This window comes from Rhinolophus sinicus, linkage group LG10 (genome assembly GCF_036562045.2).
Source record: "Rhinolophus sinicus isolate RSC01 linkage group LG10, ASM3656204v1, whole genome shotgun sequence".
Classification (NCBI taxonomy): Eukaryota; Metazoa; Chordata; class Mammalia; order Chiroptera; family Rhinolophidae; genus Rhinolophus; species Rhinolophus sinicus.
The window spans coordinates 55742706-55764770 of record NC_133759.1 but is presented as its reverse complement, the minus strand read 5'-3'; the positions used below and the strand labels follow the sequence as shown (position 1 = coordinate 55764770).

Sequence of the window (22065 nt, the reverse complement as noted above, 5' to 3'; positions counted from 1 at the left end):
ACGTATCACAGCTGACTGAAGAATGCCAGATTAACTGACATGGACCTGGTAAGAAGGAAAACTCGAGGGAGGTCTGCCTGCTATTAAAAAATGAGCAGGTCACGATAGTGAAATATTAGAGTAGGATTACAGAATCCTACTGTATTCAGGCTAAAATTTCAAGTGACAATTCTTCTTATCTTTAAAATCAAAGGAAAAAAGGAAGGGGTTAGGAGATCATCATTTAAATTACTAATATAAGACAGCTTCTCTCTTCCCTGCCCCCTAAGAAGGCAGTTATTACACATCACAACATGTGTAACAAAAAGTCTTACCATCGCCGTAACACATTGCCAGGTTTACATTTCTGATGGCAGACAATATTGAGCTTTAGTATATTGTTTTTATAATTAGATCAACAGAGCTATTTGGATGTGTGCTCAGTCAGAGGACCTAGTTACACTTCACCTATCCAGCTGGGAAAGCAAATATTTGAAGGAAGAAAAAAAAAAAGGGGAAGTGTATATATTTAAGATTAAGCCATACTCCAATGTCTGGCAGCCTCGGGGGTGGTAAATTACTTCAGTATTCCTTAGAAGGATGACCCAGGGCCAAGAAAGGCTGTTACTAAGGAAGTGAGGTTTAGGTTACCTGTGTAGCTTCAAGGATGAAGTCATGGATGATAATTTGTTCTTCATTAGACAGGCACAGCCTGTCTTTGCTGATGAGGGTGACGGTGAAGGCCTCGCAGTTCATGGATTCTTCTCTACTTGGCCAGTACACAAACTCGTCCTCTGCCTGTGGGAACAACAACAAAACGTCCTCTGCAGTGCTGCCAGACATCGGTTTGTGAATTTTCTTGCAAAATGATTCATTATGTTTGCCGTATCTCTCACGTCATCTTTGAAATTTGGTTCATAGAATTATATCCCCGTCTAATCGTTCTGATGTCAATGGTTATTGTATCCTATTTTAAAATGTATGTGATGGTAACTATTTTCTAGCACTTCTCACCTGTCATGGTAACAATCAAAATGCATCTATAGGGGATGTCCTAGCCCCAGTTGAGAAGTGCTTTGCAATATAATTGTCATAATGAAAAAGGAGCCGGGATTTAGGTCAATTAATTGTAACCTATTATTCACAATTGCTTAAGCAACTAAGACATGCTAATTGTTATTTCCTATGGATTATGTTAATAACAGTTCTACAGGGGATTAGCATCCTGCAAAGGACTTTCATAAACATTATGTAATTTTTACAACATACTAGTGAGGTAAGGGATTTTTATCATGTGCCTTTACAGATGAGGACTCCAGGGCTCAAAGAAGTCCATGTGTTGTCTAAGGTCACACTACTAATAAATGGTAAGGGAGAGAACCTTTATGGAAATAGGTTGTACACGCAGAAGCATGTTGGCTGGTAAGTACCAGGTGTTCTTTAAAAGTTAGTATGTTCACGTTAGGTTTCAAAAGGGAGTAACACAGAAAGTCTTTCAACCTTGAATGAGGGTAGCTTTCTTAAATGTTCATCTATTTTAAAAGTAAATATTCAGGCTTGGCACTTGTATTCTCTTCCTGAAAATTACAGAGGCTCCAAAAAAGTTAATTGTTGCATAGGTTGGAGGAATACAGTGATTTTGACAGTAAGCTCCCTTCCCCCTTTTCTAATCAGTTCAAACAGCAAACTGTAGTCTGCATATAATATATAGATTTCTATGGGCATTTTCTTGAAAATGCTAGATACGACTAGTGAAGTCAGAAATAACTCTGAATAGTGTTCAAAACAAAGAAGGTTTTGTTTACTCTTACATTGTTGCATCAGAAATGAGCCAACAGTCCAATAAGACTTATCACCCTTTCAAGTTTCAATACAGGTTATTGCCAAGTACATTTTTATTTTTAAAGCTCAGCATAAGGGGAAACAGATTAGCAATTGGGTTTAGTCTATACAAAAGAAGTCTGTAACTGTCATGTGTTTTAATACATTTTATCCAAGATGAAATGGAATTAGGGCCCTTTTAACAGATACTAAAAACAGAAGGTATGATGGGTAGGGCCTCTAAATTTAACCAATATATTCAGAATAAGCATAGGATTTAGGATTGGATGTGATCCTAAATAAATTAATCTATCCTAGCCTTGAATTCCACATCTGAAAAGTGGGAATAATGAAACTACCTACCTCAAAGACTTTTTATGATACTACCATGAATAGTAAGTAAATAATGTGACTGGTCTAAAGACTGCCAAAGGGATTTTAGTTATGATAGAAGAAAAGCAGAGAAAAACTTTCGGATAGAAGTAATAAACTAGGGGATAATAGATCATCTTGAAAGACTGAGAAACATAAATGCTACTTCTTAATTCAGTAGGCATCTGGTCTCGCGGTTATTTTGCTTACAAATATATTTATGTAGGTCAAAGATGCTTCGGCATCTGTAACGAACGGTGCTTTCTGAGGTAGGTACCGGGACTCTGGGCTAGTCACAGAATTGTGGTCTTGTAAAGTTACAGTATTAAGTAGCAATAAAGCAAACGTAGGAATCTAGAGACATTATCTTTAGGAAAACTGCAATAAATCTGCCTTTGGATCCTGGAGCTGAGAATGCAGACATGCATGACTCCAGACTGGCCCCCTTAGGCCTCAGAGACGCTGAGACTACCCGTTCCAGGGCAGTTCCTGTACCCACTGTTTGCAGAACACCTATCCACTTATTTCCTCCAGTCTTCCCCTAGCCTCCCCATGCAAATGTGCTTGGGGGTAGATGCTTTTGGTGACTGCCCTCTGTTAAGTGACAATAAGAAAATACTGACTCATCCAACAAATGAACGAACATTTTAACAACCCTAAATGCCTCCAATTGCCACATGCCAAACAGAATAGACCCCTACTGCCAGCTAATTTGAAAATTTACACTCCAGTTTTTAGCTTCAGATTCTCAACTTTGTTGCCATTCTATCATGCAGAAGCAGCCTTGGTATTCGGAAGCTGGAGCAAAATGCGACAAAGTGAAGAAGTTCCTACTGACTGGCACACAGTCAAATGCATGTCATCCAGACTAGGGGTTCAATCACAGGCTGTTCTTTCTTGATTAAAAAACTCACTGATCTGACACTCATGGAGGCAGATCCTCAGTGGTTTTTGTTTTTGTTTTTACTCCATGGGCTTACATGTCCTTACAGTAACTTTTGAACCCAACTAATTCAAACTTAGAGATCTAAGCACAAACATTTAAGCTCATTTTTATAAACGTGCTGACCCTTCTCCTATAGAGTTTAGAGATCTCCATAGGGAAGGACTAAAGTTCTTAAAAACCACCTTTAAGCTGGAACGAAATAGCCTTTCCTTATCTCCTTCCTGTAACAGAGCTGGCTTACCTATGGCATGGAGGGAAAGGCATGATACGTTCTTATTACTTTTGATACAATTCAGGGGGTGAGGGTGGGAAACATTTTTATGATGAGGGTGGGACATACACTAGAGCAAAAGATTAAAAGCAATAGCTCTCGAGACGGTGACTCGGGTTCAAATCCTGACTCCAATTATTTGTATGTGCTCTTGGGCAAGTTATTTCCCTCAGTTTTCTCAGCTATTAAATGAGATGACAATAGTATCGTGTTATACAATTGCAGAGGGGACTGAATGAGTTAGTTACTACATGTAGAGTCCTAAGCACAGTTACATACTCCAGTGTTAGCTGCTATGATTTATATTTTTCAAAAGTGACATAGCAACTAAGAGGTTGGGTTAAGGTCATATATTAATGAGGTTAGTTAAAAGGGACTTTTCAAAACCTTTTATCACACTGCCATGTACTGTACAATTGAGGAGAGATAACCAGCATTAGAGAATCCAGTACTAGAACCCATAGGGATGGTAACTGTGAGACTACAGAAGGGATCTGTACGGACTTAAAGAGGAGAGGTTGAAATTCCCTCCCGAACATACACAGACACTATCGCCCTGTGGCAAGGTATCAAAGTAATTTATGCTCATGGCCCCACAGGCTCATTAATATATAGCAGATGTGCTTTACTTACCAAGCTCTGGTTGTCTGGCAGCATGACAATGATCTGTGCATTATGATCCCAAATCATCCGCCAGAAATCTTTCGTAGTATGTGGCAGGGGATGCTGGGTTATAATAAATTCATTGCTCCTATAATAGCCCTTCAGTGAGGGAGACGACAAATCAGTGATTATGAGTGTTTTATTCTAACTTTGCAGTAGTAAAATATATTCATGAATTAAGACAGCATTGTTTTGACGGTACTAAAATAATTGAAAAAGGCAGTCAGTGCATTTGGCTAATTTTTAGATGTAGGTCTGCTAACAAGTGTAGACAATTTTCTCTCTACATGCAATTCACTTCCAGTTACCCCTGCTGTTTTTACTTAACAGTAATTTCAACATTTATTCAAAGATTAGATGGGTGAAATTAACAATAAAATTAATTCCTTAACAAGCATTTTTCTACCCCCCACTGTTTTAGATGTCTTTTGTTAGCAATTTCAAGATACAGAAATCTCTATAATTTTGATATTACACATTGAGAAATTATTTGAAAAGTGAAATCAGTCACATAAGTGGTATCTGCTCTTTAGCACCTTGCAGTTTAATTGACTTTATTTATAATTAACTGTTGACTCTCACCATGATATACGAAGCATTAATGTAATCTGTTCCTTTCATTCCAGGCAATGGTGCAAGACCCACCCGAGCACGCTCAGCTATCAAATGGAAAAACACAAAAACACCACGTTGCCTTATTATACACATAGAACCAACGGCACTTTCTCAGATACACTTGGCGAGTAATATACCCCCCTGGTTCTCCTTTCTTTTAAGACTTCACTATATTTTTAACCAAGCTCAAGTGTTATCGGCTAAGGTAGAATGACATTTTGCCACACATTTCCAGAAGGACATAGGCATTACAGGAATAAAATTTTACTGTGGGAGAGGTTTTCACAGCAGATCACTAATGCCCTGTGCAGAGGCGACAGAGGGTTTCAGATACCATTTTTCTCTGCTTTGCTATTCCTACAATTGTACCAGTGTATTTTACTTGGCTCTTCTGCCAGCCCTCTATCCATATCTTTCTCCCCACAAAGGGCATACAAGGCAGTGGCGTTTCCAGTAGGTACTCTCTCCAGTGCTCATGCCTGTGTAAGGAGCACACAGCATCCTCTGCGGGGTCCCGAGTTAGTTACACAAAGGTCACCACCTATCGACAGTGCTTTGATCTCAATAGCCACGATACTTTAGTGGTGTAGCTCTCCTTGTACAGGTTAACGCAGGACTCGAAGTTTTAAAGGAGTGTTAATGCCACAGTGGCAACACTTTCCTGTTTTAAATTAAGACAGGGTAGAAGTAACGTAATTGGTGAATTGTGAGGTGAACTGAACTGAAGCTAGATTTCATGTCACACGATGCAGAGACTTGCTGGCACTGGCAGCCAGCCCTCCCAGCGTCATCACACTGCCTCAGTTGTCCTGCACATGACCATTCCCCTTGGTAGTAGCTGCCTTTTTCTTTACATAATGTATAAATATCCAATGGCAAAAAACACTGGCACACTTAACCAAGTAAAACTGATTTTGAGATCTTACATGGCACGACTGAAGAGTTTCTGTTCTTTTCTTTGTTACACTCTTTCTGAGCACTAAAGCATTCCACGTATTTTGCATTACATTGTGTAACCAGCTGCAAGGAAAGCAACATTTTAGTTTTCATTCAAAGGTATAGTTGTAGACATGTTCACTAACATAACTATGATAATCATTTCACAATATATACAGATGACAAATCATTACTTTGTATGCCTTGAACTTATAAAGTGTTACCTATCAATTATATATCAATAAAGGTGGAAAAACAACAAAACAAACAAACAAAAGGTATAACTGATAGCATTTGACGATCTGGCAAAAAATACCAGTAATCAGATTACTAAGGAACAAAAACATGTTTAAATCCCAAAGAACACTTTTGGTATTTCACTAGTGGCACTTCTCGCAATGATCTTGGTTGTTCGTATGCTTGTTGTATTTCTGCTATCAGGTACTAGGCTTCTTGATGACAGGTACTACGGAAGTAATAGATATTTACTCAGTGTGGATTTTTCTGTGGATGTCATTGCTTCTGTAAATTTTGTTTGTGTAATTCCTCATAGGCCCATGAGCTCAGGTGGGTCTATGCTAGAAAAGACTGCTTCACGGGAATAAGAGCCAATCACATTTCTTAAAGATTAAGAAGTTCTCACTAAATTTCTTAGAACTGACATTGTTCTAAAGCTGTTATAAATAGTTAGCCCAGTAGTTTGGTTATTCTTTCATTGATATAAATTGTTTGAAGCATTTTGTCCATATTTTGGTCCATCATCGAGTTTACGGGAACGGTCTCTTCCAAATGCTTTAGTAATACTGTCAAGGGCCTGGGATGTAGTTTTCAAGTTTCTGATTCTTGTTTCTTTCCTTCTACTTAAGTTCTAAAGTGGTTAGTGTCTGGAAAAGAAGCAATTACCTGATTCCCAATGGAATAAACTGATTTCTTTGATGAATTTTTGTTTTTTTAAAGGATGTGTGAACATATATTGCAGAGATGATAAAGAAAGGCAGAATTTAAGAGATGCTGGTACTTAAGAATTCATTTGAAACATTTAAAAGGAGACACTACGGCCCCACTATGAATTGCCTCAAATGACTTTTAGAAAAGTAGTTGGGAGGTTATAAAAGGAGAGCTAGAAATTTGAAACTGTTATGACTGAACTCTCAGTGAAATTAGATCTATGTTTCATTTCATATCACTTATTTGCTTGGCAATCTCACTTGTTCAGCTGAGATTTAAATGAAGGTTTCAAAGTCTATGAGAAAGTTTTACCATGAAAACTGAAACTGTACAGATTCATCTCCTTTCCATCTTGACACAAAATGAGAAGTTACATATAGAACAAGGTGCAAAAAACCACAGAATTTAAAAGACTGAAAGACGAATTAGTGATTAGAGAGACAGACAGTTGAAAGTTATCATAAATCCTTTGAGATAATTCAGTTTTCTGATCTTAATTACTTTAATAGTCCTTATAGTCTCTCTTTTCACCTTTACTTGAAGTCAGTGCCATATAAACCTTAGATGCCTTTCAACTCGTGCATGTCCCGGTCAAAGAAAAAGAACAACCATTTAGGGAAAGTTAACCTTTCTCTAATATTCTTTAGTAACTCTTTTCTACTAGTTTCTAAATTATCTGCTAAGACAGTCTTTCAAATAGCTTTATTTTTTAGACAGTATGTCAATAATAACCGCTCTTATTAAGGGTAAGGTAGATTAGCTCAGAAAAAATGCCGGGGCTAGTTTTTGTACTGAAACGACTGAGTCAAAGCTTATGCCACTGTGGTCAGGGGCTGAGGTTTATGTTCAGATAAAGTCATAAAAAGTCGAACTGCTCACAAGAGCAGTTCTACTTGGATACCAACAGTGCATACATAGATGGAACTTTATTTTCCTTTGTGTTACGTGAGGAGTACAAATATTAATCCATTTCAGTCTATACATACACACAAAAAATGACACCCCCCCCCAACTCAAGGCATTTCTTTACTTTCTTGCTATCTCACCAAAGAAATGTATGCGATGGCCTACCTTGAATTGTTTTTCCAGTCGTGTCTTTCCTCCTACTCCTGGTATGAGGATGCTGTTAACGTAGCTATGCAGTTGATTTGAAGATACTTCCGTCTCCTTCCCAAGAATGGCTTCCAGCAAGGCATCATGGATGAAGATGTATTGCTCCTGAAAGGGTCCAATGCATGGCGGTCACTGGGGAGAGCTGCTAAGGGGCAGTCACCTCTATCCCATTCACAGAACCTACCTTTGATGAGCTCTTCCGCTAACAGGCACCACCCAGTGAATCCTTAAGCATTTGCCCCGATACTTACTTGCTGACCCACCATTACTTGTTTTGGGGTAGAGACTATGTTTAGTTCTGTATTTCCATACATGCCTAACACAGTAGGTTCAATGCAGCACACAATGGAGAAATGTGTGTTCAGTGAAGGCCTTTAGAGTAACTCTCACATGTATTTCTCAGGTCAAACGGCATGTTTAACTCTTCATAGCATTGAACACAGCCCTACATACAACCGTATTTGCTACAAAAGTGCTCATGTAGTTGTTGAGAAATCCAAATTTAAGATCCACACAGAAATGGAAAACGATGAACCACAGGACAGTATCAAGGCCAGGCTATCTTCTAATACAAACCTGTAAATTCCTTTAAGCTCTAAGAGAATGAATCTGTCTCCTCAATATCGTTCCACTTTCATTTCAAGAATGTGCTAGAGTCTCATGAGAGCACCGGCAGCTACTCCTTACCTCAGTCTGGACGAGGTAGTTACGCTGTGTCCTGATATGCTTCAGGAATCCCAGGACATTAACTGTGCTTTTGTCTTTGATCTGTTGCAGCATGCTGTCTATTACAATATAGGTGCCTGTCCTGCCCACACCAGCGCTGGAAGACATGAGGACACTCAACTAGTACCTTCTGCTTTGTCACATTGTGAACGCGGATTGGAAAAATTACAATCCAAATCTCTAAAGAGCATAGAAATAACCCTGTTGTTTCTATAAGTTATTAGTGCATTTCCTATCTCATCAGTCTTGATGGGGATCAAAGACTACCTTTTTATCATAAGAGCTGCAGAAAAAGGCCACACACTTGCTTTCTCAGCCTCCCTTGCAGCTCAAGCAAAGGATGCAACTCAGGGATGCAAGGGACCGCTAGGTGTCTTTCTTGGCAGCAGCCATCTCTACCCAAGGACCACATCTGCTGAGGCAAATGTGTAAGGAGTTTTCACGTGCTGTTTGGGCATGCACCTTGGTCTCCACCTCTCCCTGTGATTCTGGAAATGCCCATTAGCCTTTCAATAAACTCCCATTCTGCCCAACTCCCCCAGCCTGCTCAGTATTAGAAAGTTCCTATTTAAAGGGGCACTTTCTTTTAGTAATCCAGGTATAGAGTAAGAATACAACATCTGGAAAATATGGCCTCTTATTCACATTTTTGCTATTAAACGAAAATACTCAGGAAGATCTACGTTCTGTCGTACAGAATAGGAAGCTTCTTTAGGCAGAATCCTCCCTGTCTTCACCTCACACAACTCAGTTGATACCTAAGCTCTTTGATATACATTTATGTCTATTTTAATGATTCCTAAATGGGTTGGCAAAAATGTAGAGTACGCATGGGATTTGAAACAAAAGGCGGTTCGATTTCTGGAAAGGACCTTGCAGTAGTATAAGAACACCCCAAAAAAGTGCATAGCACAGGCTGTGTAGCTATGCAACATAAATCACACACTAAACAATACTCATTTGAATACCAAATGAAAAAAAAAAAGTTAAAAATGCAATTACAGATGCAACACAATGAAAGCATTTTTAAATAACCAGCTAAGGTTGTTTAAGGTAGACAGAAAATAGGCTTTATGGAAGGCTTTCCCAGTGCTTTTTAAAGGTATTTTATATAGCATGTGTAAACTAAAAAACTAAAAGTCCTTTCATACATTTTATAATTATTATTTAGAGGAACCCTACAGAAAAGCTGTATACAAAAACTCAAAATCTCTAGTGTGGAAAGCTCTCAACTTGTGTTTAAGGTCAGGTTTTTATATATTAGGAGCAGCCTACAAGTCCTGTACAAACAATGGAGGTTTTATTAATAATAAGATGATATAAAAACTAGAGATTCATTGCCAAAGACTAGCTTTTGTTGTAACCCCAGAAGCAGCAGATGACTTCTTCATGTCATGGGAATACAGTTACTTTACATAATCCTAACAGGTCTTATTGGTCCCAGTTTTCAGTGGAAGACTCGGTCTCTAAATCAAACAAGACAGTAGCAGGCCCACTTCCACGGCCCCGCCCACTTGCGGTGCCGAATCCAGGCAGAAGGGCAAGACGCCAGCCCTACCTGCAGTGCACCAACACAGGGCCCATCTCCGGCGTGCGTGCTGCTGAGGATCTCCTCACGAAAGTCAGGACCGGGAGGGCGTACTCGGGAACTCCCATGTCGGGCCACTGCGTGTAGTGATACTGGATCACCACCCTTTCGTTCTGACGCCCTTTGGGATTTCCCTTCTGACCCTGTGAGAAAGGTGAGAAAAAGACGTCTTGAAGCTGAGTGTGGGCATTCTGGATAAAAATAACGTAAGCATGTTAAGGAAACAGGACCTCTGATCTCATTCGCCCTTATTACCATTCCTGGGCCACGTGATTTCCTCTTTGTGGCCATCTCATGCCATAAATGGAGACATTTCCTGGCTGGATGGGAAGTATCAGACATCTCTTAGAAGAGAAAATGGTTTAAGACTGTACCAAGAATGAATGCTTAATATCAGTCCTTTGGATTTGGAACCATCTAGAGCACTTTAGAATTTCCTGACTTCTTGCCCTAGCTCCAAAGGCCCTACTGCTTTGCTCTCATCCGCCTGTGGGCCACGGCTCCCTGCTTGTCCCACTGTCCAGGCTGAACTGTCAGGAACCCAATTGCTGGCTGCCGCTGTGCAGGCCGCGGAAGTGTGGGGAACGTCCTAAGTTACTATGGAGTCTCAATTTCTAGAGTCAAAGGCAAAAATAAATTTATCTGTCACCTTCATAAATGAATTTTTCAGAGTGGTTTTCCTTTAAGTGGCTGAACTTTTTACATTTGAACTACTCTGGATGAAAAATTTCTCAATAGATCACTTGCCGTGATACGTCTTTCCTTATTACCAATAACTCTAAAACTAAAAACAATTTTTGATGACTTAGGGTCATGAATAAATCAACACTGAAGCTTGTACGGTGTTTGGCCTGGTGCTACAAAGGCCCTGGATGGCTTTGATTTCTTAATTCTTCTGTTAACTCTCATTTTCCTGTTTCTTACTTGCAGTTATTATTTTATCCTCTCGTCAGTGTGCAAATATGTAAAGTTCCTATTTGACTTCTTCCCCTGACATAAGCTGTTTCTAAAATGAGAGTCCGTGGGCCATGTTTAAGTATGTGAAAGATTTCCCTGAGTATTGGGTTTTTTACATATAAACTGGTTATTGCTTAGCTTGAGCCAGCTAACAGTTCTATTACAGAGAACACAGATAACTACACAGATACTTCTGCCGTTCTCAGAAAAAAGCTATACATAGAAAGGACTCTTAACCTTGGACCAGAGATGGGCTTCAGAGTCACTGAAATAGTACATAATAATGTGAGTAAATGTGACTTCTTCTGGGGCAAGGAGGGTACAGTTTTACCACATTCTCAAAGATGTGCAAGACTCAGAAAAAAATTAAGACCCGATGCTACAAACAGCTGCCATCATTCCCAAGTCTCTGCAGAGTAACTCCATTTTCTTCATGACCATCTCGAGCTTGCAGCACTGCCATCATGATATGCAAGTCTTCATAGGACAATGGAGTTTGAACAAGAGAAACTGAGGTAACTTGAAAGCAACATTTCCACCAGATGTGATTCTCAGGATGTTAACAGTTCAATAGAAAGGGGTTTTATTGTTAAGTCACATTAGGAAACACCAGGTAAAACAAAGTTAAATAGATTTCTTAACTCTAACACTCTGGTCACCTATATTCATTGTACACTTCTAAGGGTGGGGATGTATGTTACACAGCATTCATTTTCCATACCTCATTAAGTACCAAAATCTGATTTTGCAAGCATTTTCCATTCCTTAGAACACACTTTGGGAAACAATGCTTTAAAGCTCTCAGAAAATTGGAATTAAAAAGCTAAATCAACAGATGCTGCCATATTTCCATATTTACTGGTTATCAAAACCTAAGAGGACCTTTTTTTTTTTTTAAATATGAAGCCTTCTTCATGAAGAGATTAAAGAACTCAATCAGGCCAGTTAAATTCTATTATGTGCTTTGCCAATATCTTTCACACAATGCATTGATGTCAATCAAAAGAGTTGTGAAAAAATGCTTTAAGATACTTTTTTAAAACCAAGTTGGTTCTGAGAATTGGCCTTGGTTGTACAGTAATTTTCATACAAGTTTTAAAAAGAGAGGCCTTGGCAGCCCACCCAATTCCTTTCGTACCTTTTTCACTTTTGTATTTCTGACTGAAAAACGACGAACAGTATAGCAGGCGTGTACTTTTGTGCTCTTCAGCGTGACTATAATGTTTCCATACTCCTCACTATTCTCTGTGGGCCAGTACTGATCACATTTTCGCTGCAAAAAGAAAAACATTATAAATTCCAACTGCCGTAATTGTACTGTTGATAATGTAATTTCAAGTGACAGAGTTAAGACACCGGTAATATCACCATGTAGTTGACAGAAAAAGGAACACAGGGGCTGAACTTCTTACAGGCAGGTATTACCTCTGAAGAGGTTAATCTTGGGACAAGTTTGGCCCAAGATCATTTGAGAAATAGGCCTACTATTCATGATCATCTTTCAACACATGATACACTTTAAAGAGAGCCTAAGAGAGAAACCTGTATGCTTGACCTTTAAGAAATGTGGGTAGGACATGTTATAAAGGGAGTTGAAGTGAGGCTGGGCCACATTCGGTTACCAGTAACTGAGAATATTCGTGTTACAGCTTGGGTCACTGAGGCAAAGAGGCACTCCATAGTCAGAGCGAAGCTGTAGTGATTCTGAGTACTAAACCTGGAACTTAGCCCTTATTCCAGCCTAAATTAGCACCATGTATTAAAAGTTCATTTTCTAACAAAGTCTAAAATATTGTCTTTAAAAAAGGTTCTCTTAATGATGGTCAAGGTGTTTAAAGTCCATTTAATTCCCCCAGTCTGAACTGTTAGTAGTTCTCTGACTAAACTATATTTCTTCCAACTTCCCTGCTTTTGCTCTATCACCATACATGGAATGCCCTGCCTTCTCTTTTCAGCCTCCTCTTAACATCGTTCAAATCTCACCTCATATAGTTTCTTTACAAAATATCTGTACTAGAAGATACATTCATGCATTTTTCTAACATTCACATAATACCTTATTCATCTCTATTATCACATTTAATCCATTCTTGTAAGTGGGTAGTTCTCTTTCCCCCTAGACCACAAGCAAGGTAAGGGCAGAGAGGGCACTTTTCATTTCTGTAACTCTTTATACCTGGTCAAGTTCCTACCTATAACAGGTACTCCATAAATATTTTTTGAACAAGGATACACGATTAACATATTAAGCCAAAAGGTGCTTACTCTTCCTTTTTCCACAAGATTCGTAATCATGATAATGATTCCAGTGTTTTGTTCCCAAATCATTCTCCAGAAATCTTCAAATGTAGACTTTAAAGGTCCCTGGGTGGCAATGTAGGCTTTTGCTTTGTTGTAACCCTTCAAAGGTGACACAGCACAAAGTACGATGAAAGCAGTATCACAGACCAGTTAATAATTCAAGTGCCATCCATATTGAATAAGCTGTGTTTTTAGTGTAAGCTCTGTGCATCATTAAAACACATTCAACAGTCTCTGAGGCACTCTTCAATTATCGAACAGGTTTATAAAAACATTTTTGACTTACATCGACATAGTTTGCATTAATGTAGTCGCTGTGCTTAGAGTCTTTTCCTGGTAAAGGTCTTAACTTCACTCTACTGTGATCATCTACAGAGGATAAGAAAAAAAAAAGAAAAAGAAAAACCATAATGTATAATTCAAAAACTAGCAGCATTCTGAAGCACACAATAAAGCAAACAGGTAATGTGGCGTCTCCCAGAAGCTCCCTGAGAAATCTTTTGCCAGAACAACAACTAAAAATTAAAAGATACAGCATTCAAACTAACTGCACAAATATAGGGACACTTCTGCCTCAGGCTCTGACCTGTGAGTGCCCAAAAAAGGAATGCTGAGGTCATTATTAGTTCATGCAAATTGCACCCCTCCAAAATGTTCTTGTCCTATGTTTTAAAACCAATTTACAAGGCCTTTGATTACCCATACCCCCACACCCCCCCATTAATACAAACATAAAGCCTGATTATTATACCAAGTTGACAACTTCTATTTTCAGAAGATTCCATTGCTAAATTCAGTTGGACTCCCCATGACTCCAACAGAACCTAATTGAGGGAACTACAACTGCTTCTAAGAGTAGTGTCATTGCAGGAATCTGAGTCAATGAACAGGTTTTTGGATCCACTTAACTTTAACTTATGAACAAAACGGATGTGATGCTATGTGCCTCTAGTTGCCCAACTGAGCTTGTAACTTTAGGATAACAAATTGAATAAAAAAAAGCTGAGATCACAATTTTATTTTTCCTTACCTAGAAAAGGGCAAAAGCCAATTTACATTTGTTTATACTCATGATCATGAAAGGCTAGTTCAGAGGATTTCAAGTCAAGATGGCAAAGTAGGTAAAGGCTGGGCTTGCCTCCTCTCATGACCACACGAAATTACAACTAAACTACGAAACTTTGAGAATCGTCCAAAGCCTAGCTGAACCAAAGACCTACCTCTAAGGACATAAAGAAGAAGCCACTTGAAGACTCTAGGAGGGGCAGAGAGATGGAATGGGCTGATCCCACACCCGTGTGTAAATTAAAAGTTGGGAGGGATATCTGGCTGTGGAGGTCCCCCCCAGAGGAGCGAGGGGACCCAGCACCATACCAGGCTCTCCAGCCCAGGGTTCCAGTGCCCAGGAGAGAAGTCCCCATAACTTCTGGCTGTGAAAACCAGCAGAGATTGTGGCTGAGATAGAGGGCAGCTGGAATCCCAGGCACCCCTCTTAAAGGGACAGTGCAGAGACTTATTCACTGACAGACTCACTTGCTGCTGAGCTCCAGTGCTGGGGCAGTGGCTCAAAAGATGCCAGGGACATAAATGGAGGAACTGAATTGTAGGGCTTCAGAGAAAGGGCTGGAGAGGCAGCTTTCTGCCAGAGAGAAGTGCTGCAGAAGACACTGTTCCTTTGTTGATCCCTACCCCCTGCTGGCATGCAGACACAGGTGGCTGCCATATCTAAGTCTCCAACAACCTGGCCAGCAACATTCATCAACCCCTCCATGGTGACTCCCTGAGACCGTCCCCTTAACTAACTTTAGGGCCCACCCACTCTGCTTCCAGTGGCTTTTCCACACAAATGGCCTGCCTTGACTTGCTGCAGACTTTCCTGAAAATCTCTCAAAGGCTCACAAACCCCAAACAAGTAGCATTTGGCTTTGGCATGTCCTGTACCAATTGCTGAGCAGGCCCAAGCCCAGCACTAGTGATAGCCGACCTCGGTTTGCAGCTTGGCCTCACGAGGTACCTCCAAGTTCAGCGTGGTGGCAGCCATCTGCAGATTGCTCTGTGGTTCATGCCAGGTGGCCCTGGGCGGGGCACAGGTTTCAACTGACCTTGGCCTGTGGTGGACCCCCCTCTCAGGGGGTTCCAGGGCTGGCATGGCCAGTGGCCAGCTTCAGACCAAGCAGGAGCATCACCTGGCCACCTCCAGGGATGACACACTGGAAGGGCACAATGACACACTCTGGGTAGGCACCAGAGCCCTCCTAAAGCGAATCCTGCTCCGTACAGTTGGCCTCTGCACCATAGCGCCTCCCCTGTAGCTATGGCGAGTCCTCACAACCAATCAGCCTGAGGGTCATTCTCTCCCACAGATGTACAAACAGCAACCAAGGCTCAACTACAACAGGAGGGCATACATTACCCACACAAGGGACACATCTGGAGCACCTGACAGAGGTGACCAGGGAGACTGTGCCCCTGGGCCCCTTAGTAAGGACACTTACTAAGTAAGGCCACTCTACTAAGACCGGGAGACACAGCAGCCCTACCTAATACATAGAAATCAACACAGGGAGGCAGCTAAAATGGGGAGACAAAGAAACATGTCCCAAATAAAAGAACAGAACAAAGCTCCAGAAAAAGAACTAAACAAAATGGAGGCAAGCAATCTTCCAGATACAGAGTTCAAGACACTGGTTATAAGGATGCTTAATAATCTCAGGGAGAACTTCAATAAAGAGATAGGAAACATAAAAATGGAGATAGAAAACATAAAAAATACCCAGTCAGAAATAAAGTCTACAATAACTGAAATGAAGAATAACATTAGAGGGAATCAACAGATTAGATGAAGCAGAGGACTGAAAAAGTGATTTGGAAGAGAAGTTAACAGAAAACACTCAATCAGAACAGCAAAAAGAAAAAAAGAATCCAAAAAAAAAAAAAAATGAGGATTTTGTAAGGACCCTCTAGAACAACATCAAGCGCACTAATATTTGCATCATAGGGAACTAGAAAGAGAAGAGAGAGACTGAGGAATTGAAAACCTATTTGAAGAAATAATGACAGAAAATTTCCCTAACTTAGTGATGGAAATAGATATGTAAGTCCAGGAAGTGCAGAGAGCCCCAAACAAGATGAACCGAAACAGGCCCACACCAAGACACATCATTTTTAAAATTTCAAAGGGTAATGAGAGAATCCTAAAAGCAGCAAGAGAAAAGCAGGTAGTTACCTACAAGGGAGCTTCCATGTCACTGTCAGCTGATTTATCAACAGAAACTTTGCAGGCCAGAAGGGATTGGCACAAAATATTCAAAGTGATGAAAAATCATGGACCTATAAGCAAGATTACTCTACCCAGCAAAGCTATCACTTAAAATCGAAGGAGAGATAAAGAGCTTCCCAGACAAGAAAAAGCTAAGGAGCTCATCACCACCAAGCCAGTATTAAGTGCTAAAGGGATTTCTTTAAGAAGTGGGGAAACAAACAAAAAATAAAGAATATCAGCAATAAAATGGCAATAACTGTGTATCTGTCAATAATCACTTTAAATGTTTAAATGCATTAAATGCTCCAATCAAAAGATATAGGGTGGCGGAATCGTTAAGAAAACAAGACCCTTATGTATGCTGTCTACAAGAGACCTACTTCAGATGGAAAGACACACACAGACTGAAAGTAAGGGGATAGAAAAAGATATTTCATGCAAATGGAAACAAAAATAAAATCTGGGGTAGCAATACTTATAGCTGACAAAACAGAATGTAAAACAAAGGCTATAACAAGAGACAAAGAAGGACCCAGTAATCCCACTTCAGGGTATTTATCCAAAGAAACCCGAAATACTACTTCAAAGGGACATATATATCCATTATGTTCCATTGCAGCACTGTTTACAATGGCCAAGATACAGAGGCAACCTGGGTGTTCATCAATGGATGAATGCATAAAGAAGAGGTGGTACATAGTATACCCAATGGAATATAACTCAGTCAAAAAAAGAATGAAATCTTGCCATCTGTAACAACATGGATGGACGTGCAGTAAGTTAGACAGAAAAAGACAAATGCCATATAATTTCACTTACATGTGGAAACTAGAACAAAATAGACAAACAAAACAGAAACAAACTCACATACATTTTGATGGTTATGAGATGGGAGGAGGGTTGAAAAGCAAAAAGGATTAAGAAGTACGAATTGGTAGTTACAAAATAGTGATGGGGATGTAAAGTATAGCATAAGGAACATAGTCAATAATACTGCAATAAGTAAATATGGTTTCAGGTGGGTACTAGATTTATTGAGGTGATCACTTCGTAAGTTATATAAATGTCTAATATAATACTATGTTGTACACCTGAAACTAATATAATATTGTATATCAACTGTAATTGAAAAATAAAAAATTATGAAAAAAAAGGCTAGTTCAAAAAGAAGTCCAATAAATCGATTAGCCTAGCCATGAATGACAGAATATATCAAGCACTTTTTGATATACTCTTTACATTCTTGGAACTGTGAATTGTTTTTATAGTTCTGACAAACTCTCAGACTACAGCTGATATGAACAGGGATGCCCCAAATGAAAAATTTCTCCTAAGGCACCTGGAAACAAACTGCTCTGCCTTAGCAGCATTATACTGTATATTGTTACTGCTCAGACTGACCAGTAAAAACACATATTCTTCAAGTTGCAAAATTCATAATTAATGAGGCAGTAGAATGGCTAAATAGATCAATATAGGAGGTGGCGTGGTGGCATCCACCTGTACCTTGAAAGCTGTGATGGCTCTGTAAGAGAAGGCTTTTCCTACATTATTTTTCTGGTATATCCATGGACTAATTTTACTTGTTCCATGACATTTCCATGCTACTCTTTGCATTAATATAGGGGTAGACCAATGTGACAGATGATATGCCCAGAATCTGACCAAGTGGCCAAGAAAACACCAAAACCCAACTCTGAACTTATGAAAATAAAACCACATGGAATTCAATTTGTGAAAGTAAAACCAGAAATGAACTTATAAAAGCACAACCACACCTGACCGGAGATGGTGGTTTTCCAGCAGAATACCATGACACTTGGTCACATCACACAGAAGAAGTTGCTTTGATTTCCTCCCTCTTCTTAGCCAAGGCAGTGGAGTCACTAGAAGTAAAGGTTGCTCCGGTGGACAGAATGATGCGTGTGGCTATATTCAAGGCACATATGTGTACATAACCCTGCCTGACGTACATGGATAGAAATGAGTTCTATACATGGCCAAGTCCTCACAACCTCAGCAACGCCTTGACTGCACTGGACAACAAATATTGCCAGAGTCAATTCATTTAAAGACTTGGACAGAAAAGAAAAATTTGATTCTTCTTACTTGTTCTGTCTTTTACCTCCTCATTCTCTTAGACAACTGAAAGAAATAAATACTCTTTTTAAAAAATGACTTGTGGTTTTTCTAAAACTTTATTTATGAGAAGAAGTAAAACTATATTCTTGGATGACACGCTCTTGTATTTAGAAATCTTAAGGAATCCACAAAATATAACTATTAGAACTAATCAATGTGTTCAGCCAAGGCTATAAGACACAAGGTCAATATATAAAAATCAACTGTATTTCTACACATTAGCAATAAACAATCTGAACACAGAATTAGACAATTCCATTTACAATAGCATTTAAAAGAATGAAATACTTAGAAATAAATTTAACAAAAGTGCAGTGCTTATAAAATGCAGACTATGAAACATTGTTGGAAGAAATAAAATATGACCTAAATAAATGGAAAGACATCCCATCTTCATGAATTGGAGGACTTAATATTGTTAAGATAGCAATGCTCCCCAAAGTAATCTACACATTCGATGCAATCTGTATCAAAATCCCAACAACATTTTTTTTAGAAATAAGTTGATACTAAAATTCATATGGAAACACAAGGGACCCAGACTACTCAAAAAATTTTTGGAAAAGAAGAAAGTTTGAGGACTCATGGTTCCAATTTCAAAACTTATTACAAACCTATCATCAATAATCAAGACAGTGCAGTATTGACATAAGGATACACATTAATGGAACAGAATTGAGAGTGCAAAAGTAAACCCTTACATTCATGGTGAGTTAATTTTCAATAAGGGTGCTAAGACAATTTGGTGGGGGAAAGTAGAGTCTTTTTAACAGATGGTGCTCGGACAACTGGATATCAACATGCAAAGAATGAAGTTGACCCCTACCTCACACCATTTATAAAAATTAACTCAAAATGAATCAAAGACTTAAATATAAAAGCTAAAACCATGAAACTCTTTGACAAAAACATAGGTGTAAATATCCATGATCTTGGATTAGACAATGGTATCTAAGATATGACACCAAAAGCATAGGCAACGAGAGAAAAAAATAGATAAACTGGATTTTACCAAAATTTAAAAAATATGTGCTTCAAAGGACACCATCAAGAAAATGAAAAGACAAGCACAGAATGAGAGAAAATATTTGCAAACTATCTATCTGATAAGGGATTTGTATCCAGAATATATAAAGAACTTTACAACTAAAAAAAAGACAAGTAATCCAATTAAAAAATGGGCAAAGACATAAAGCAGAATGAAATCTTACCATTTGCAACAATATGGATGGAACTAGAGAACATTATGTTAAGTGAAATAAATCAGACAAAGAAAGACAAATACCATATGATCTCACTTATATGTGGAATCTAAAGAAAAGAATAAATGAACGAACTAATCAGAAACAATCTCAGAGACATAGAGAAAAAACTGAGGGTTGCTAGATGGGAGGAGGGGTGGGGATAAGAGGGAAGGTGAGGGGATTAGAAAACAGTAACCACAAGATGGCCACGGGGTTACAAAAGTCAATTTGGGGAATGTAATCAATAATGTTGCAAAGATTTTGTAGGGTATCCGATGGACACTTGTCTCATTAGGGAGACCACCTCAGGGATGATGTAGATGCCGGATCACTGCACTGTACACCTGAAGCTGAAGCTGAACAATAATGAATGTCAACTACAAGTTTTTATATATATACATAAACTTGTATATATATATGGTTACAAGAAGCGGAGTGCAGCATTAGGAATAGAGACAGTGGAAAAATAATGGCTCTGTGCGATGTCAGAGGGATAGTGGATGGGGGGAGGGGGGTTGTCACTGTGTGAGGGGTATGAATGATAAACGTCTAACTATTACATTGTTTTGTGCACCTGAAACTAATAAAAAAAAAAATGTCTTCAGAAAAGAAAAAATGGGCAAAGAATCCAAATAGAGATTTTTTCCAAAGAAGATATACAAATGGCCAATAAGCACAGGAAAGATGCACAGCATCACTAATCACTAGGGAAATGCAAATCAACACCACAGTGAGATACCACTTCCCAGCCGTTAGGGTGGCTCTTACCAAAATAAGATAAATAAATAAGTAAAGTCACAAGTGTTGACGAGGATGTGGAGACATTGGAGCCCTTATATATTGCTGGTGGGAAAGTAAAATGGTGCAGCAGCCACTTTGGAAAACAGTTTGGCAGTTCTTTGAAATGTTAAACATAAACTTACCATATGACCTAGCTACTCCATTTTTAAGTATAATGCCAAGAGAATTAAAAATATATGTCTGCACAAAACCATGTATACAAATGTTCTTAGGGGCATTATTCATAATAATAAAAAATGTGAAACAACTCAAATGTCCATCAAATGATACATGAGTAAACAAAATGTGGTATTACACCATGGAGTATTATTCAGCCATAAAAAGGAATTAAATACTGACACAAGCTATAACATGGATAAATCTCGAAAACATCATACTAAGTAGAAGTCAGCCACAAAAAGCCACATATTAGATGATTCCATTTACATAAAATGTCAGAATAGGCACATTACAGAACGTAGATAAGTGGTTTCTAGGGACTGTGGAAAGGGAGGGATTGGGAGTGACTGCTAATGGGTAAAGGGGTTTATTGTTGGGATGGTGAGAATGTTTTAAAATTGGTGGTGACAGTTACACAAAAAAATCTGTGACTATACTGAAAAATCACTGAAATTTACTTTAAATTTAAGTCAACTTTAAATGAGTGAATTTTATATGGGATGTGAATTATTACCTCGCTGCAGTGTTAAAAACTATCTACAGTAGTGTTCAAAGTTAAATGGTGCAATTTAAATGCACTGTTACATAAAATTCTGTGTAGTGTGTTCCTTAATACCATGAATGTTAACCGTAAACATTTGCGCTCCTGCCCTTAATGTCAACGAACAACATTATCTGCCAGTGACCCAAGCCCCAGTGTCTAGGAAAAGTGGTATTCAGGCCACAGAAGTAGCCGGTGCTCTGAGGGATTCCTTGAGGTGCCGTAAGAATCTACTTGAGTCCTGAACCTCCTGGATGCTCTTGACCCTGGAAATATGCGGGACAGAACAAAACACGGGGGCCACAGGGACTCGAGGTTTGTAACTGAAGGTACAGACCAATTCCCTAGTCTTAGAAAGGTGGGTTTGAAATCCAACTTACTTGATTCAATTCTCAGAATTTCTACTGTGTGTATTAAAAGACTTAGCTGTCATTGGTTAAAAGCCATGTCGAGATAACCACGACATTAAAATTTTGGTTCCCAGCACTGGATATAGAATCACTTCATGTGAAAACCGTGAAGCTCAGATACCTTCTTTCAATCATCTTATTATTAAGCTTAATGAAAGAGATCTGACAGCTTCATGAAAGACTAAGCAATGCCCCCACTTCTTCCTATACACTGTTGAAGACGGGCTAATGGGAGGTTAACTTGCAAGTATAGTTCTCTCTTGGCACCCT

The 22065-nt window shown here is 39.0% G+C and overlaps 1 protein-coding gene across 3 annotated transcripts in view; it reads right to left on the bottom strand.

The window, feature by feature from the left end:
- The window catches only part of PTPRG (protein tyrosine phosphatase receptor type G), a 692573-nt gene that overhangs the window by 15234 nt on the left and 655274 nt on the right, over positions 1–22065 (bottom strand). For all 3 annotated transcript variants that reach the window (XM_019728372.2, XM_019728373.2, XM_019728374.2), the window contains 10 exons: positions 13523–13605; positions 13201–13335; positions 12074–12208; positions 9949–10121; positions 8352–8487; positions 7623–7769; positions 5594–5687; positions 4635–4711; positions 4023–4151; positions 631–777 (listed from right to left, as the gene is read on the bottom strand). In XM_019728372.2, the coding sequence (XP_019583931.2) occupies positions 631–777; positions 4023–4151; positions 4635–4711; positions 5594–5687; positions 7623–7769; positions 8352–8487; positions 9949–10121; positions 12074–12208; positions 13201–13335; positions 13523–13605 (1256 nt within the window). The remainder of the gene's footprint in view (positions 1–630; positions 778–4022; positions 4152–4634; positions 4712–5593; positions 5688–7622; positions 7770–8351; positions 8488–9948; positions 10122–12073; positions 12209–13200; positions 13336–13522; positions 13606–22065) is intronic.